Source organism: Falco naumanni, chromosome 14, assembly GCF_017639655.2.
Source record: "Falco naumanni isolate bFalNau1 chromosome 14, bFalNau1.pat, whole genome shotgun sequence".
Lineage (NCBI taxonomy): Eukaryota > Metazoa > Chordata > Aves > Falconiformes > Falconidae > Falco > Falco naumanni.
In genome coordinates, this window is record NC_054067.1 from 607,387 (window position 1) to 625,237 (window position 17,851).

A 17,851-nucleotide genomic window follows, 5' to 3' on the forward strand; every position below is an offset into this window, starting at 1 on the left:
GCTGAGATGGAGATTATGGTACATGTGTATCTGGATGTCTGCCTCACCACGTCGGTGAGAAAGCAGGGAGCACACTGGAAAGCTTGCCAAGACCCTTTGCTCGGGAGGGACAGCTGCCGGTTTCTCCACCAGCAACAGTGGTGCCAAGGCATGGCACCCACTCACCCACCACAGAGCGCCTTTGGAAACACGCCCCTCCCTCCCCGTGGGAGGTGTCCCTGTGCTGAGAGTGTCCCAGCTGCCCAGAGCAGCCCCTAGCCCTGGGCAGCAGACAAAGAGCGGGTACGCAGGCGCCTGCCCAGCCCCGGTGCTTTGACAGAGCAGAGAAGTGAGCCATTGTCCCCGCACGCTGCCAGCCCCAGCGCCAGCCACTGCCGAGGACTGGGCCAGCAGAGGCTGCCTGGTAGGACACAGCAGAGCCAGCAGCAGATGCACCATGGTCACTCTGGTAGGGCCAGCAGCAGCTCTGGTCCTCCTCTGCCTAGCTGTGGGACTGGAGGCCAGCCCGGAGCTCTCTGGTGAGTCGGGGCGCAGTCAGGGCGGAAAGGGATGCTGGGGACAGTGCCGGTGTGAGGGAAGGGCAAAGTGACAGCTGGTTGGTGGAGTATTTGCATGTATATGGACAAAGCAGTGCAGGCCAGAGGGAGTTTGCCAAAAAACCTGGGATATTTTTTATCCCCATGGCAGGGCTGTTATCTGAAAACACCCTGTGCATGTCCCACAGCCCCAGTGTGAGCATGGGAGCAGCTTCCTGCGCTGCTGCTGCGCTCCCTTGGGCAGTTTGGAGGCAGAAATGCAAAAAACCGAATCTTAAGACAGTCTCCGAGCTTTCCTGAAACCCCCCGGCCATGATGCTCATGTCCTCAGTGCTGGGGCATGTGTGGAGCTGAAGGCTCCTGGCACACCCAGGGCTCCCCTGCAAGCCTTTGCCGCTCTGAGAAGGTGAGGGAAGAGATGAGCTGAAGCTGTACTGAGTCCCTGGCCAGAGCCGGCAGCTGTGGTCCCCAGCCAGAGCCACCTGTGAGTAGAGGGGGCCGCAGGCCACGCTGCCCCAAGGCACAGTAAGGACCAGATCCTCTCTCTGCAGGCAGCACCAGTGAGTCTTATAGATGTAGCCAAGGCAGAAATTCACAATCCCTTGTGCCCCAGTGCTTGGGACACCCAGAATGAGTGCAGGCAGGCTGAGTGCCTGGGGGCTGCCATTCCCTCCCCTGAGGGATTGTCTAGGAACGGCCATGCACACCTTCCTCTCTGCTTTTGCTGGGCTTGGGCAGTGTGAGAGCCTGGCATGATGCTGCCAAGCGCAGCAGGGCGGGCTGTGGTGGAAAGGATGTGATTTCATCTGGGCAGAGCTAACAGCACAACCACAACATCAGGGACTGAGTCAGCAGCACCAGCAGGCGACGAAAACCACTTGCAAAATCTGCCTGCAGCCTCCTTGCCATGGTTTCACCCCCCCAAAAAAATCTTCACAACTGCTCCCTGCCCCAAAATGGAGTGATGGAGAAACCTCTGTCCCTGTGGCACTGCTTGAGCCTCAGTTATAAAATAAAAACTGCCAGTGCTGCAGCCAGCATGGCAGCAGAGGAGGGTGTCTGCTGCAAGGCAGGCTGGATTTGGGGAAAAATATTTTTCCCCCTATTCCTTCCCCACGTCCCCCACCACCCTCACTGTGCCCAGGGCTGGCCCAGCAGCAGGGGGTTTGGGCAGCCCCGCTGCCAGCCCTCTTAGGGATGGGCAGGTGGGTTTGGAGTCAACGCCAGCAGTCAACCCTGGGCAGCTCTGGAGCCTGCACAAGAGCCTAGCTGCTGCCACAGGCCTGGAGAGGAAGGAGGTGAGGGCCAGCAGCCTGGGCAGGGTCCTGTGCCCCTCACAGCCCCCAGCATCCAGCGATATGGAGCAACCAGAGGAGAGGTGCAGGATGGGGCTTGTTCTGCCCCCCTCTTTGCAGGCACTGCACCCCAGGGGGCTGATCCATCTCTGTGACCTCCAAGGAGCATCTTTGCATCTCGCTGGAGCTTTGACCTGACTAAAACAGCTTGTCTGCTTCCATCCACCCTCCTCTGCCTCTCCTTCCCTCTCTCATCCAGTGCACCGAAGAGCAAGCAAGGGCTTGCTTGCAAAGGGCTGTGGCCCTCCCACTAGCTCATCCCATTTTCAAAAAGAGAAATACTAACAGCTGCCCATGTTCAAGGTAAGGATTAACTCTGAGCAGGGGCAGCTCCCTGCCATATCCTCTGACTTCTCCCAGGAAGGGATGCTAGCCACAGATGCCAAAGGGTTAGCGGCAGCAGGGAAGGTGAAAGGCGCCCTTTGTGCAGCTGAGCCTGGCACCAGTTTGCAGAGGCACGGAGGGACAAGCACGGGGCTCAGAGCTGGCACTCCCATCTTCTTGTACTGTTTTGGGGGAGTTTGACACACTGGGGGCGGGGGTACAGGGGGTGTGTCCTGCCTCAAACCCCAGCACTGGCCTGGGGCTGGGGTGCCAGTCCCTCCAGGGATGCCACAGCTGGGGATTGAGGTCTGTGAGCCACCCAGCAGCCCAGGGTCCTGCCTGTCCCCACCTCCCAGCCTCAAAATCATGCTTCCCCTTTGCTTTTGTTTAATTCAAAGGCCTGAGGGAAACTCCTCTGTCCAGGGCCCTACGCATCATTTTTTGTCAGCTTTTCCTGCTTCCTCAGCCTCCTCCAGCAACCAGTGCCTGCTCAGAGCACCCCTAGAAGCTTTCAGAGATTTTATTAAAACGGCTTCCTCACTCACCCAGCATCCAGCACAGCTGATACCAGCCAGAGATGATAGCTCTATGATAAACCCTCTTAAAGGCTGGGCAGGACAGCCCCACCTGACTGTTTCTTGTAGGGAAAACAACAGGGGACACAAACTCAGCAGGATTAAAAGAGAGAATTACCCTGTGCCAGGAAATCAGGGAGAGAAGGGCCAGTGCCCATCAGAAAGGCCATGGGCTGGGAATGGCTCACACTGATGCACTGGGCTTCTCCCACAGAGAGACCCAGGGTCAGCTGGGCTCAGATGATGACTTGGTGGTTCATGCTCATCCATTGGCTCTCCCACTGCCCCAGCCAACCATGGGAGCTTGCAGCAGTCACTGGACCCTTCTCTCCTCCAGCTCATGGCTCGGAACCATGTGACAGACTACATCCTCCTCCAAAGCCAGTGATCATCTCTGGCTCACCCTTGCTCTCTTTTCCCCATGTCTCCATAACAAGCCTCATTTTCTCTAAACCCCTCATGGGATTCTTCTGTATGTGTTTCTTCTGACCTGTCATCCTACCTCCAGCTTTCAATTCCATTTGCTAACCAGCTCAGCTACTCCATGCTGCTTTCCAGCCTCTTGGCTGCAACACTGGGTATAAGATTTACTGCAAGCCCACCTTCTCTGCCGCAGCCCCATTCTGATCCTGTTCACCCCATAAGTGCCCAGCCCAGGACATCCTCACTGCTACCAGCTGTTGGGAGCCCAAGAACCACCACCACCATGGTCCCAGTGTCTCCTCTGGCCAATGCCTGCCATGCTGTCCCCTTCCAGGGTACCTGCGCAAGGTGCTGAGGAACCATACTGCCCACACCTGTGACGGGGAGCAGCTCCTCATCGTCTGCCCTCACAAGACCACCATCAGCATCCTTGGTGCTTTCTATGGGCGTCGTGTGCCCAGCCCCAACCTCTGCCCCAGTCCTGGCAATGCCTCCCAGGAGAGCACGGAGTGCACGTCCACCACGGCCCACCTGGTAAGGGCAGGGGTCCCAAGCGACCAGGAGGCACACCCCTCCTTCCCCAGGTCACCGGGCTGCCTGCTTGGCCTGGGTGGCTGCAGGCACTGCAGCCTTCCTGTGCCCTGAGGGAGGCTGCAGCCATCAGCATTGAGATTCACCCTTGGGGTCTTTTTTCTGGAGCGTATTTGCTAGAAGAGGGAGGATGAGACCTTCTGGTGGGGCAGCCCTGCTAGAGGAGCCTGGAAGGAGGCACTGCTGCATCTTGAGCTGTTTTTTTGAGTAATCCTGCAGGATGCAGCAGGCTCGCAGGAAGCCCTTGCAGCAGGGGCTGGGTGCCAGGAGACGGTTGTTGCAGCAGCCAGGGTGCCAGGCTTGGGAAGTGGGACAGGGGCCTACAAGGGATGCTGAGGTGCTGCACTCAGCTCTGCAGATGCATCCCCTGGGCTTAGCACAGAGCTTGGCTCTTCCCCAGCCAGAAGAAGCACCCATCCATGCTGGCAGCTCCCAAGCAGCAGATTAATGGAAGGAGTCACAGGGCTCTGAAAAACCCAGGGCAGCCAGAACATGTAGTGGGGGCTGGCAGGAGGGTCCCTCGATGGGCGCATGTTTTCCTGTGCTACTTTTCTATTCCAGCTCCTTGCTAGGGTTGGGGCAAAACCACAGCAAACCCAGCTGCTTGTAGCCGGCTGTAGGGAAGGGGAACATGGAGCCGGAGAAGAGGAACAAGAGCTGAGGGGCAGTTCCTTGCTCTGGAAGCTCATGAGGCTTTGCTGTTTGGTCCTGCTCCAGCTGCATATCCCCTCCCAGCATCCCACACATCCCCAGAGCTCTGCAAGCATCGAGCCAGACTGCCGGCATGGCGCCAAGCCAGCCCCACAAACCACCCTGCAAACACAGTCAGGGTTCCCAGAGCTTGTGTGTCAAGCACAGGACGGAGAATATGGTCCAGCACAGATGCAGAGACTGAAGGATGGGTCTGTGAGGAGGATTTGTGTGGCTCAGGTTTGCAGCAAGATGGAGCTACTCCTGCTGTGGGACTGTGGTCGAATAGGGCTGGGTTCCCCACTGCCTGGAGGCTGCCGTTGGAGAAGGGACGTCTGGAGAGCAGAAAGCAAGGCTGCTGCTGCGGGTCAGCTCTGCTTAGGCAAACCCCAGGGAGAGGAATTAATTACATTTCCTCCTTAAATTGAACTTCTGGCAGCCAGTGAAGACCAAGAGGAGGCTAAGTCCCGGGCTGGGTGGGACAGGGACAGAGGAGAGGAAGGAGAGATGAAAAGGGGCTCCATCATCTCAGGTGGTGGGATCCCAGGGCCCAAGTCGCAGGGCAGTTTCCCAGAGCGGTAGCAGCGAGGTTCGGGAACAAGCCACGGCCCCGCCCCCCCGCCCAGCCGCCGGCAGCCTCTGCTCGGACGCAGGCTGCCTGCTGATGGGGCTTGCAGCGTGCCCAGCACCCCGGGGCGCGCTGGCGGCCGGCAGCCCCAGCCCCAGGGCCGGCTCCGGCCCAGGCTGCGCGGGGGGCCCGGCCGGAGCCGCAGGCTTGGCTGGGTGGCGGGTGGCGGGCGGCGGCAGCGGCAGAGGCCGCCCCGGTCCCGGCGGGGACGCTGCCCGGGCGGCCCGGGTGTGAGCCCTCGTCCCCACCTTGTGGCCGCGCGTGGGCACTGCACGGAGCCGGCTGGCGGGGGCCTGAGCGCACCGAGCCGCGCTGCGGCTGCGCCCGCACGGGTGTTGCACGGAGCCGTGTCGGTGTGCACGCCCGCACGGGTGTTGCACGGAGCCGTGTCGGTGTGCACGCCCGCACGGGTGCTGCAGACGTGTGGCGTGGCCGAGTGCCAGCACGGGTACTGGCAGACCTGCGCTGGCACACAGCTCCGTGTGGGTGCAGGGGAGGAACCGATTCAGGAACTGACACGTGAAGCAGGGTGACTGCGGAGAGGCGCAGGGCCTGAGCAGCACCTCTGCGGGGTTAGAGTACGTCTCCCTCAGTCTGGTGATGGTACCGCGGAAGAGAAGGTGAGAACACACTCAGGACTCCTCACACATCTTCACATCTGCCGTGCTTTCCTCTCCAGAAGCTGCTGGCTGAGTGCCAGGACCAGCAGTGGTGCCAGTTCTTGGTGCACAGCCAAGTCTTTGGCCCGGACCCGTGCCCTGGGACACACAAGTACCTCATCGCTTCCTACAAGTGCCGGCCAGGTGAGGTGGTGTGGGGTCTGGGCAGCGCTGTGTGGGCTCTTTCCCTGCCTCAGCTGCTTGGAAAAGGACAGAGAGGGGAACCAAGCTGCTCCTGTATCTTGCAGCCCTCCTCCAGCCCTGTCCTTGGCAGATCTCAGACCCTTGGCTGGGCTAAGGGGGGAGGGGGCTGCAGGTGATTCTGGATGCATTGGGACGCTCTGCAGTGTCACTCCCCAGGGAACCATCGGGTCAAGACTGTGTGCGAGAATGACAAGCTGAGGCTGCAGTGCCGACCAAAATCCATCCTGGCGATTTATTCTGCAAATTATGGACGATTCCTGAGGGGCAAACCAGAGTGTGATTCCCTGAACACTGGGGGACCCCATATAGGTATGCCAGAATAGTTTGGGCCAGAAATGGGGCCAGAAACCATGCAGAGAGTGTGGAACAAGTATGCCATCGAGCTGCACCTGTGCCCTTTGGCCCTAGCTAGCTGGTGCCCAGCAGGCAGGGGCAGACAGGTCTGCCTGTAGGTCCATGCCGCATGTCTTTGCAGAGTGCTTGGCTCCAGACGCCCTGAGGAGGGTCTCCAAGAAGTGCCACCGCAAGGGGAACTGCACTGTGGCTGCTGACCAGGCTACCTTTGGGGATCCGTGCCTCCCTGGCATGAAGAAACAGCTGCGAGTCTCCTACACATGTGGTGAGAGCCACCCGCAGAGCTGAGGACACGAGGGCCACTGGCTGAGCCCCCGCTCTGCCCACTCTGTGCCATGCAGGCAGGGGCGCGGGGCTCCCTGGGGAGGCTGCTGGGGAGGAGTGGGGTGGTGATGCTCAGTGTGTGCTCTCCTTGCAGTGCCCAAGCAGCTGCTGGAGGAGGTGGGCCCTGACACCTCAGACCCCTTCCTGCTTTCGGACTACATGCATGGTAATACTGGGGGCAGGCTATGCCAAAACCACCCCTTCCATGGCCTGTCTGCATCTGTGATACCCACTGCTGGCACAAGCCCTGCAGCTCCATCCCAGCATTGCTGTCCTGTGGCTGAAGCCACCCATTGGTCGGTGCCCATGTCTGAGGGGCTGGAGAGATGTGGTCTGCAGGGAGCAGGGGAGAGGAGGACCCACAGGGGAGCATCCCCGAAGGCAGAGGAGTGCTTGCGCAGGAAGGAGGGAGTGTGGCACAGGGAAGGAGGCAGGCAGGCAGGCAGCGGGGTGCTGGGGAGCACCTCATGCCTCAGCCCGCATCCCCTTGTTTGCTGCAGGTGGCTGGTACAAAGGGCCCAGGTTCTCCAGGCTCCGGGAAGACCGGATGATTTTTACTAGCTCTCTGGCAGCTTTTGCCCACCTTTGGGGTATGTGCCCTCACCAGCTCTCACGCAGCACCCAGGGAAGCAAAACAGGCTTGGGAGGGTGGCTTGGGTCCCGTGATGCCTCCCGCTCAGCCCAGGGCTTGGCTCAGAGGCAGCCAGACCCCAGACCCCTCCAGCAGGGTCGGCCGGCATGTAAGGGAGAAGGGCACCAAGCACCCATGCTGGGTTTGAGGGACAAGACATGTAGGGCGGGAGCTCGGTGGTTGAATGAGCCCTGAGACGCCGTAGCATCAGTGGTCCCAGTGTTGCTGCAGTCCTGCCTATGGACCGGACCTTCCTTCTCCAAGGGGCTGAGTCACCCACTGGGTCTTCTTCTTTCCTGCCCTGCCTGCAGGGGCACGAATGGAGAGCACCACTCTGTGGGCAAAAACTTCCCATGATAGGGGAAATTACTCTCTGGATAGATGATTCCTCCCCCTGCCCTGCCTACCCCACATCCCAAAGGGATGATTTCCTATGGGGAAAGGGGCATTTCAGGACACTGGTGGGTACTGATGAGGCTCTGGGTGATGCTTCCATGATCCCTGGGGCAGGGTCTGTCCTGCCTCTGCAGCCTGGATGCCGAGGGCGCCCTTGCTCCCCTCCTCTTCCTCCTACGTGCTGGGCAGAGGGGGTTTTCCAGGCACTGGTACTGCACAGAGGTGGTTTGTACCCTGATGTCTCTCTTTGCTCTTTGCCCCCCAGGCATCCCAGAGAAAGTTGGCCTCTACTTTCTTTGCGGGGTCTCAGGAGGCCTCATGGTCCTGCTGTGCATCATCAGCCCCAAAACAACCTTCCTCCAGGAGGTGGGGGAGGCTCTCAAAGACCCAGAGCTGGAGAGCAGCTTGGAGCTGAGCAGAACCAAGCTGCGGGATGAGCAGGACGAAGACCTTCCTGATGACAGCTCCTCAGACTCCTCCTTTCGCCACCTCACCCGCACCTACCGGGCCACTGACAGCATCTTCAGCCCAGAGCTGACAGCGGCCATGGAGGGAGCAGCGGAGCACCAGGGCTGTGCCGGGGAGGAGATCTGGATGCCCAAGGAGTCAAGCCCATATGCCATCCACAAGATCAAATCAGCCACCAAATAAGAACTGGAAGAAAATGGCTGGAGAGCAGCAGGACGTGGAGGCTAAGTAGCATCCAACAGCAGAGACACAAGAGTTTGGGCTCCTCGGGGTGAGCGAGCATCCTGAGTGGCAGCAGGGCATCAACAACCCCAGTGTGGCCATCAACCCACCAGCTGGCTCCACCAGCTTGGAAACCTCTAACCCTAGGGTAAGGCACAGCCCCTGGGTGTGTTGAGGGGATATGGGATGGTTTGTGGAGCCACTGGCTCCTTTGCCATAGTCACGCCGCTAACCCTGAGCTAACCTCCCCATTCTCAGCTGGCATCGACTGGCTCTAGTACTTAACTCTGCTCGGCCCCACTGAGCCCGCCCTGAGCCTTTCCAGGCTGCTTGCTCCTGTTTCTTCTCAGGTGCTGGCTTCCACCCTGGTGCTGCAAACACCCCCCAGTACACTGCAGTGTGCCAGCAGTGGAGACGCAGAAATGGCCAGGATGTGGGGAGGCTGCAGGCGGAGCGGGTGGGAAAGTGCTGTGAGCATCACCCAGCACAGCCCTACCACACCACGTGCCTTGCAGCCCTGGTACCCCCGCGGGAGCTGCACCCCAGGTCTGGGGCAGCCAGCATCTTGGCACAGCGCTGGCTCTCACCTCCCTGCGGGCATTCAGGAGCTCTGTCACTCTGAGTTGCTCTGTGCTTTCCTTCATGCTTCCCTCACTGACCCAAGAGCCCTGGGGTTAACTTGCTGGGGCTTTTCCAGTAAATAAATGCAACAGCTCATATACACAATGTCCTTACCTGACCACTGTCATTAATAGTGAAAAGGGAGGAAAATGGAAGCAGCAAAGCTCAGCCTTCCCCGTGTGGATCAGTGCCTTGACTCCCACTGGTGTTTCTGGCACTGGGCCACGGGGAGAAACAAGTTGGGCCTGTTTTAGCATGGGAAAGGGTAAGGTTTTAGCCTGAGGAAGGGAGAGGGGGGAAAAGCAGTCCATGTGGATCCCATGAACAATCCTTCCCTGCCCTTGTTTCTCTTGAGCCTAAGGCTGTCTGGTAAGCAGTCCTGGAGTGATTCCCAGATGCCATGCAGAGGGGCTTCTCAGCAGCCCCACCTAGCAGGGAGCCGGGCCAGCTCTAGGGGCTGCTCCAGCTCTGAAAGGCAGTGCAGGCTCTATAGTGCTGTGGGAAGGGGCTGGATGGAAGTAGCGACCCAGCTCTTCTCATGATAGGGATGCTCCAGGCACCGATGCTCTTGAGCTAGCACAGAGTGGTGTCTGTTTATCCATCCACCACCACACATGACGTGCCTGGGCTGGCTGCAGCAAGAGAAGGCTGTGGGGGACATCAGCGCACCACTTAACCCAGCTGGTGTTGGTGGTCTGCTGGGGGCCAGATAAAGCCGTGCTGTGCTCTGCAGTGAATGCTCTCATGGTGCAGAGCCAAGTGCTGTGGCAACGCAGCAGCCTTGTGCTCCTGCTCCAATGAGGTGGCTGCCATCCTCCCTGAGTTAGGGGTCTGCTGACGGATGCTAGAGCCCAAGGAGATTTTGGGGGGCTCTCTCCTCAAACTGTCCCTGAGCATCCTTAGACGATGGGCAGGACTGAGACCACAGACTTGCCTTCATGCTTGGGCAGCTGGCACAGCCCCTGCTGCAGACCCACGGTGTTCACCTTGCAGGCTCCGCTTCTTGCTCCCCCATCTTTCCTCCAGCCCCCCCCCCCCCCCGCGGTGACTGGGTGGGATTTCAGCATGCATGGTGCGAGCTGCAGGCCCTGCAGCAGGGCCATGCTTCCCAAGAGCCTCCCGAGGAGCACCAGCACAGCAGTGCCATCGAGACTGGAAAAGCCAGCTTCCCCCTGCCAAGCCTGGGCAGGAGGGGCAGACGCAAACCCATCCCAAAGTGGGCAGTTTGCCCAAGCCCCCACAGAGCTGCAGGCAGACTTGGATGGGATTTTTTGGCTGAGGATCTTATCCCACAGGCTGATGCACCGTGTTTCCATCGGCAATGGGATGCGTCCCAGCTCTGCCTCGCAAGAGTGCACCTGACTCATATTTTTGGCTGGAGTACGCACTGCTCCAACATGCATAAGGAGAGGCAGGCACCTGGATCCCACAAGGATCCCAGACTGACGGTAAGCAAACCTGGGGAAGCCCCCAAGTTGGGGCCAGCAGTGGTGGCACAAGGGGAGTTTGAACTGAGGAGGACAAGTGGCCAAAGAGGAAACAAGATGGGCTGAAGCCACAGCAGCCCCGACGCATTTTGGGGATTGAAGGTACACAAGATCTGTGGGACCCAAGTTTAAACTCCCACCCCTGCAAGCACCCCTCAGCCATGCCACACCCTAAAGCCATTCCACTGCGCGTCGCTGTTGATGTCCCCAGGTCTTTCTGCTCGAGCCATGGCAGAGCTGCCTGTACGCAGCCTGAGCCACCCTGTCCGTCAGCAAGGAGAAAGGACTGATCCTGCCCACATGGTCCCTGGGCAGCAGATTTAAGTCCCCTCAGATGCTGGCACTGGGATGTTTCCCTAGCAAGGGGTTCACCCACTGGCAACAGCAGCACATGCGTGAGGGGTTATCTAAAAGGATTTTATTGGGTTAAACTTAGGAATCTGAAAGGTTTTGCTGGGAAACTGCCAGCTGAGGGAAGCTCTCCTTTGCTGCAGCGCTGAGCCCTGCTGAGCTTACTTCGACTGGGGGGTTTCCTTTGAGCCTAAAGATTGGTGCAGTGCTAAAAGCCCCCAAGAACTGGAGAGGAGAAGGGACCTCTGCATGAGGGGTGGCACATGTGCCAGCCACATCCCAATCCCTGAGGGAATGGGGATCAGCTCAGAGCATTTCCCAAAGCCTTTGGGACCAGAGGAGCAGCTCAGCCAGTGTGGAGGTGGGTCAGGGGCTGCCCAGTGACAACCACCCCGCACAAGCAGGCCAGCTCCTGCCCTCGGAGCCACCTTTTGCTGCCACTGGCCCAGCTCAGTGTCCCCCTGTTGAGCTCAGGCAATGGGCATGGGGTGGATGCCTCCCACCACGGAGTTGCAGGCAGGGCTTACCTCTGCCCTCCTGGCAGCTGCTGCCACTCCTGCTCCCCCAGGTCTGGACAGCTGTAAACGGATGTTACCCAACGCCTCCATCCTCCTTTCAGAAAACAGGACGCTGGGGAGGGAGGGGGTGACTGGCTGGGGGCTCCTTACTGGGGAGGTCAACCCCCCTTTTTTGGACCTTGACGGGATGAGAAGCAGACAAACCATCTGAGAGCAACTGAGCTGCTGGAAGTGCCCAAGATGGACCCTCCTGGGTCCCCCAAGCCCAGCAGGCAGGGGCAGAGGGCAGGGAAGGAGGCAAGAGGGATGAATCCGTTTCCTCAGCCATGCTGCAAGGGTTTTTTGGGGCAAGGGGCTTTCTCCCTGGCCAACATATTAAACAACACCCACTCATGCCCCATTGGAGGCTGTGTCTGCAGCAGAAGGTTGTAGCCCTCGGAGTTCAACCAACAGGGATCAAGTGGTGGCTGCTGGTGCCATTCCTGGCTGGCCAGGTGTGCCAGATGCACTTGACCCCGTAACGAAACTTGCGGTTGTTTGGTTCAGGCTCTAAAAGAGGTAAAGGCTGAAGCTGCACCCGAGCCAAGAACTTCTCTAGATCCAGTCTGTTCTCTGAAAACCCAGTGACAGAGCAAGCATCAACGCACATGAGCCCAGAACATGGATCATGTGATTAACACATGAAAAGTGTGTGGCTTTTCCAAGATTAATTTATCAAGGAACAAAGACAGTCGTGGGTACAAGGAGTCTCACACTCACCTTTCCTGTTGCATGCAGTTTGACTACCAGCCAACCACTTTATCCCATGACGGCCTGAGTGAGCCTTCTTTGAGCCCCTTGCGCTAAGCAGGCTGGCTGCGGGGCAGCGATCTTCCCCCGGAGCTGGGATGCCCTCAAGGCTGCTCCTCGGGGCAGAGACCTTTCCCCAGCAGCAGATCTTTGGTTAGCAGCTGGTACCATGCAGGAAGTCATAGTATATTACATTAACTCCGGTTCGTGCCTTGGTAACTTTTTGTCTTGGTAACTTGGACGCTGAATCACGGTTAAAATGACCGCACAGTACGCTAACAGAGCAAACACTGAACTTTGTTAAATCGCACTTTTACAACATCACATTAAAACCACTTTTGCTGATACCTCAGGCAGCATTCTTTAAATGATCTAAATCGCCCGCTTGTGACACTGGGTCACAAGAGCAGCACGGCTAGGCCAGGGCACACCGTGCCCCTCGAACCACGACCCCCAGCCCCAGTGAGAGGGCAGCCCCGGTGCCCCGGGGGAAAAGGGGGTGACCCCGGCGCCGGCTTCAGGCCGCAGGCAGCAGAACGGCGTGGAGGCCCCTGCGGAGGCCGCTCCGTCCCTACCCAGTCGGGCGGGAGAGCCTGGGCTGGCCCCCGAGCGCACCCGGCCCCACCAGGGCACGGCAGGGGTGGCGTGGGAGCTGCCACCCCGCACCAGCGCCCGTCCCCACCCGCCACACCGGCCGCCACGACACCCGTCCCGCACGCACCCCACGAGACAGATTTAAACGGCAACCTGCCGCACCAATCACCGCCCGCGCCGGCCGGCCGCCCGCCCCGCCCCGCCCCCTTCGCAAGCCCGCCCTTCTATTGGTGGCCGGGGCCGAATTTTAAATCTTGCCGCCCTCACCTTAGCAACCGTATCTTACCCTCTCGCCGATTGGCCGTATTCGGCACCGCCTCGTTCTCTGATTGGGCAGCGCTCGGCCAGTGCTGGCCTGCCGCTGCCGTCCTGCTACTTTCAAAAGAGCCGGAGCCGGCTGCGGGTGGCAGTGCAGGTGAGTGCAGCGCTGTGGGGGGCTGGGGTCTCTCCCGGGAGGGATCATATCACCCTCTACCACCTGCCCGAGCTCGGTATCGTGCCGTTGCCCCCTATAGGCTTGTTGTCGTTCGCGTACCCCTTCCCCCCCGCCTCGGCTCGTTTCAGGGGGTCCTGGCGGGGGGTGGTGTGGAGACCCCTGTGCTGGGAGCCCCTGCTCCTCTGGGGTGCAGAGGTGTCCCTCGGCCTAGTTTCCCCCCGGTGTTGGGAGCGTAAGGGAGCGGGAGCCCTTACATCCTTCTCCAGGGGGCAGGGAGCTGCCCCCTCAGCCTCTCAGCAGGGTGCTTCTGGTGAGGGTGGTGGGGCTCCGTGTTCCCCCCTCCCGGAGGAGCAGCGCGGCGGCCCTTCCTTGCACCCTCCCCGGGGCTGCCTCAGGGGGGGGCTGGGGGTCTGTCCCTGCTGCACTCCCCGTCCTAGGAGGGACAGCTGCCCCGTCCTCCCCCAGCCCTTGAGGCTGTCCCTGGGGGCAGGTAGCTGCCTGCATCAAGCCCTGCTCTGCTCCCAGTTTGCTGACAGAGGCCGAGGGAGAGGATGTCGTCACGCAATGCCAAGATGCTGACCACCAGGCAGCTCTGCACAGGCAAGGTGGGCTCTGCTGCAGAGAATGCCAACCCTGAGAAGGTGAGTCCCAAGCCAGGCAAGGGGTGTGGTTGAGGTTCCTGTGGGGGAGCTGTGCCCCCATCTTCTAACAACCTTTATTGCAGGAGGAGAACTGTCAAGCCAAGAGGTCTCCATCATCACCCCAGGGCGGGCCCAAGAAGAGGTCGGCATTTGGGGACATCACCAATGTGAGTGCTTCTGGTGGGGTGGGGGTTTGGGTGCTCCCTGCGAGCCCACCATGGGAATGGGGCTAGGTGTCCCCTCCAGCACGCAGAGCAGGGGGTGTCCCATGCCCTGTCCACTGGAAAAAACGTCTCCCTGTGGGGTATACCTTGCTTCCCTCTGTGTACCTATTTGTGTACCCCTGTTCTGTCCCCAACAGGCTCACAAGAACCATGGGGTGGCAGGGAAGAAGGAGGCTGTGAAAGTGGCACCGCACAAGGCACAGAGGGCCCATGCTGCCCTGGGGGTGGCCAAGAACAATGAGATCAACCTGAAAAAGTGAGTGTATGGGGACAGATACTGGGGCAGAGAGGATACTTCAGGGCCAGCACCTGCAAACCTGTCCCATGGGGAAGAACGAGCAGTGGTAGAGGCTTCCTTTGGGTGATGGAGACCATGAGCCAGGTGGGGAGGGTAGACAGTAGATAAAATGGCCTCCAGATGCATCAGGGAAGCTTAATTGGGTATTGGGAAAAGCTTCTTCATCAAAAGGGTTGTCAAGCACTGGAACAGGCTGCTCAGGGAAATGGTGGAGTCACCATCCCTGGCAGGATTTAAAAGACGTAGATGTGACACTCGGGGACATGGTTTAATGGTGGGCACGGCAATGCTGGGTTAAGGGTTGGACTAAATGATTCTAAGGGTCTCTATTGGGATATTTTAGGGGTGGTTTAGTCCCTTTCTGAAGCAGCAAGGGCTCTGAAGAACCCCTTTCAGCCAGGAGATGTGGCTTCCTGCCAGCAATGATTTATGCTCTTGTCCTGTCCAGGTCACTGAAGAAAACTCCCCCAAGAGAGGCCCCCACAGAGCCCAAGACGGACCATGTGCCAGCAGAGACAGCGCCTGTGCAGGTACCAAAGCCCTCTGAGGAGAGGGTGGGGAACCTGGGCTGTAGTCTGGCCTCCCTGTCTCATCCTGATGATGCTGGTCTATGGCTGCTGCTGGTGATACCAGGGCACCAGGCAGTTCTTTGGTCCTTGGAGATACTTGGGCCAGTGTAATGGGAAGCTGGGGAGTGGTGTAAACCACCCTATCTTCTTCCTTCAAAAGATCTCCTGTGGGAAAGAGTGGGGTGGGGGCTACAGGGTGATGGGGGCAGATAGGGAGTTGAGGTGCAGCAGCCTTGCTCTGAAGGGGTGACCAGCACTCACAGAGCTCAGGGCCTCCCCCTTACCACTGCCTCCATCCCACCAGGTACCAGCAGTGGAGGACATAGACAAGGAGCAGCTGGGTGACCCCTATGCCAATGCAGAGTATGCCAAGGATATCTTTGAATACATGCGGGGAAGAGAGGTGGGTGATGTCTGGCCAGGGAATGTGTGACTGTGCAGGCAGGGCTACCCACTGCCCAGAGGCTCTGAGCACCTGGTGGGGACCTGCATGTGGTGGGAGGGGCCTCATTTGAGGACAGTGATGTCTGGTAAGTCCCTGACAGCTGGTGCCTTGGCAGGAGAAATTCATGCTCCCCGACTACATGGAGAAGCAGCCAGACATCAGCAGGGACATGCGTGCCATCCTGGTGGACTGGATGGTGGAGGTGCAGGTATATGGGCATGGGGAGGGGGCATGGCCTTCTGCAGAGCAGCCCCCACCCTGCATGTGGGACCTCAGTAAGCATACTGCAGAGGCTCCTGCAAGTGTCTCCAGTGTAGACCTGATCCTTCCCCTTCCCAGGCTGAGGACAAGCCCACATCCCTTCCATCTGAGCATGGCCCTGGGGGCACTTCTGGCCCCTCTGAGAGAACCTGGGGTGGGGGGAGGAGGGCCTGGCTTCTGTCTGACACCCCTTTCTGCTCCCCCCCCCCCCCCCCCCCCCCCCCCCCCCCCGTGTCCTTGCAGGAGAACTTTGAGCTGAACCATGAGACGCTATACCTGGCTGTGAAGCTGGTGGACCACTACCTGGTGGAGGTGGTGAGCATGAGGGACAAGCTGCAGCTCATTGGCTCCACCGCCATCCTCATTGCCTCCAAATTTGAGGTGACTCCTTGTGCACTGTCTTGGCGTGATGGGGCAGAGAGGGCTGTGCCATCTTGTTCCCGTGGGTTACTGAAGAAGGCCAGGTGCCTGGCCACTGCCCCAAGAGCTGGCTGAGGTGCCATATCTGTCCTCGGGTTAACCCTTCCTATCCCAAAGGCTGTGAATGCAGTCCTGATAGGCTGGATGCTGGTGGTCACAGGAGACCTGGTTCCTCTCTGCTCTGCAGAGACCACCAGACTATCCGAGTTCACCTCATGCAAGCAAGGCTTAGAGTTAAGAGCCCAGGGCTGGGGCAGACAACGTGACAACACAAAGCTCCACTAGATGTTTTAACAGTCCTTGCAGGATCTGGCAGGGCACAAGCCCTTACAGGGTCTGCAGACTGGTAGGATTTCCTGAGTGTTGCCAGGATGAGCCCCCATCAGGGTGCTGAGCAGTTGTGCCCCAGCAGGAGCGGTGCCCACCATGTGTGGATGACTTCCTCTACATCTGCGATGATGCCTACAATCGGGAAGAGCTCATTGCTATGGAGATGAGCATCCTCAGCACCCTCAAGTTTGACATAAACATCCCCATCCCATACCGGTTCCTGCGACGCTTTGCCAAGGTGGGTGCAGCAGGAGGGCAGGCTGGTGTTGAGGTGCCTCCAGGCACCCCTTACGTTGGCTCCCTGGGCTGGTGGAGCACACCCCTGGGGCCCTGGGCTCCCAGCTGGCAGCCAAGCGGAGTTTGGCCAGCCACCCCCCCACCCCCCCACCCCCCCCCAAACAGAGTTGAGGGGTGGGGATGCTGCTCTGTGTGGTCTGTGGCAGGCTGGGGGTGTGGGATCTGCATCCTGTGCTCCAGGGGCAGCACTCTAGATCCCAAGGAGGTTGTGGGGGTGGGAGTGGAGCAGCATTGTACAAAAGGCTGAGCTTTTCCCTGCCTGTCCCGCTGTAGTGTGCCCATGCCACCATGGAGACTCTGACGCTGGCCCGCTTCCTCTGCGAGATGACCCTCCAGGAGTATGACTATGCCCAGGAGAGCCCCTCAAAGCTGGCTGCCAGCTGCCTGCTGCTGGCGCTCACCATGAAGAACCTTGGTGGCTGGGTAAGCACCTGCCCAACTTGTTGTGTCCCTGCTGCAGCACCCTGGGAGGCACCACGGGGGTGTGGGGGTGGATGGGGCTGGTGTGCAGGGATGGTGGTCTTGGAGCTATGCTCAGATTTGGGGGGCTGGAGAGGAAAGATGATGACTACTGCCACTGAGACAACCCAGTTCAGCCCTACTGTCCCATTGCAGACTCCCACGCTGGAGTACTACAGTGGGTACCGGTCCCAGGATCTGCATCCCCTGGTGAAGAGGCTGAATTTCCTGCTCACGTACCAGCCCCAAGACAATCTGAAAGCTGTGCGCACAAAGTACTCACACAGGTGAATTTCATGGGGTTCTGCCTTGTGCCTGCCCCCTCTGCTGAGGGTCACACCACCAGCACACACCCTTGGGTGCTGCAGAGAACCAAGGGAGGGGGGGCCCTGGTGCATGGGTGTGAGGGCTGTGGCTGAGCTCCATGCCAATGCAATTCCTTCCAGGGTCTTCTTTGAGGTTGCCAAAGTCACCCCCATGGACATGCTCAAGCTGGAGGAGGTACTGAAGAGCTGCTAGCCCTGTCTCTGTAAATGGCCTGTAAATAGCAATGTGCTCTCTGGCAGGGGAGCACTATGTACATAAATGATAGCAGTTTTAACTGAAGAGGAGTAGGGGGGAGGGAGGGGGGAGAAAAAAGTTATGTTTAGCTGTCAATAAAATGCTGTTTGTCTAATGTGCTGGTGGTGGCTGCTAGGACAGGAGACTAAGCTGAACCCCTGCCTGAGTCG

General features: G+C 59.2%; 2 protein-coding genes across 6 annotated transcripts; both read left to right on the forward strand.

Moving 5' to 3' along the window:
• Window positions 1-40: 40 nt before the first annotated feature.
• Window positions 41-9,106, forward strand: LOC121097646 (protein eva-1 homolog C-like). Of its 2 annotated transcripts, XM_040614815.1 has the most exons (8): window positions 41-518; window positions 3,548-3,747; window positions 5,802-5,925; window positions 6,142-6,294; window positions 6,461-6,604; window positions 6,758-6,829; window positions 7,164-7,253; window positions 7,956-9,106. In XM_040614815.1, exons 1-8 carry the CDS (start codon window positions 437-439, stop codon window positions 8,339-8,341), a joined length of 1,251 nt encoding a protein of 416 aa, XP_040470749.1. In that variant the 5' UTR covers window positions 41-436; the 3' UTR covers window positions 8,342-9,106. The 2 variants fall into 2 exon arrangements, with proteins under 2 accessions (XP_040470749.1, XP_040470750.1); XM_040614816.1 differs by lacking the exon at window positions 7,164-7,253 and having other exon boundaries at window positions 42-518.
• A 3,971-nt stretch (window positions 9,107-13,077) lies between these two features.
• CCNB3 (cyclin B3) lies at window positions 13,078-17,796 on the forward strand. Of its 4 annotated transcripts, none has more exons than XM_040614766.1 (12): window positions 13,078-13,155; window positions 13,702-13,817; window positions 13,901-13,984; window positions 14,179-14,297; window positions 14,788-14,869; window positions 15,213-15,311; window positions 15,469-15,561; window positions 15,858-15,995; window positions 16,447-16,602; window positions 16,935-17,084; window positions 17,277-17,407; window positions 17,567-17,796. In XM_040614766.1, exons 2-12 carry the CDS (start codon window positions 13,728-13,730, stop codon window positions 17,637-17,639), a joined length of 1,215 nt encoding a protein of 404 aa, XP_040470700.1. In that variant the 5' UTR covers window positions 13,078-13,155; window positions 13,702-13,727; the 3' UTR covers window positions 17,640-17,796. The 4 variants fall into 4 exon arrangements, with proteins under 4 accessions (XP_040470700.1, XP_040470701.1, XP_040470702.1 ...); XM_040614767.1 differs by having other exon boundaries at window positions 13,129-13,155; window positions 13,667-13,817; XM_040614768.1 differs by lacking the exon at window positions 13,078-13,155 and adding an exon at window positions 13,171-13,231.
• Window positions 17,797-17,851: the final 55 nt, after the last annotated feature.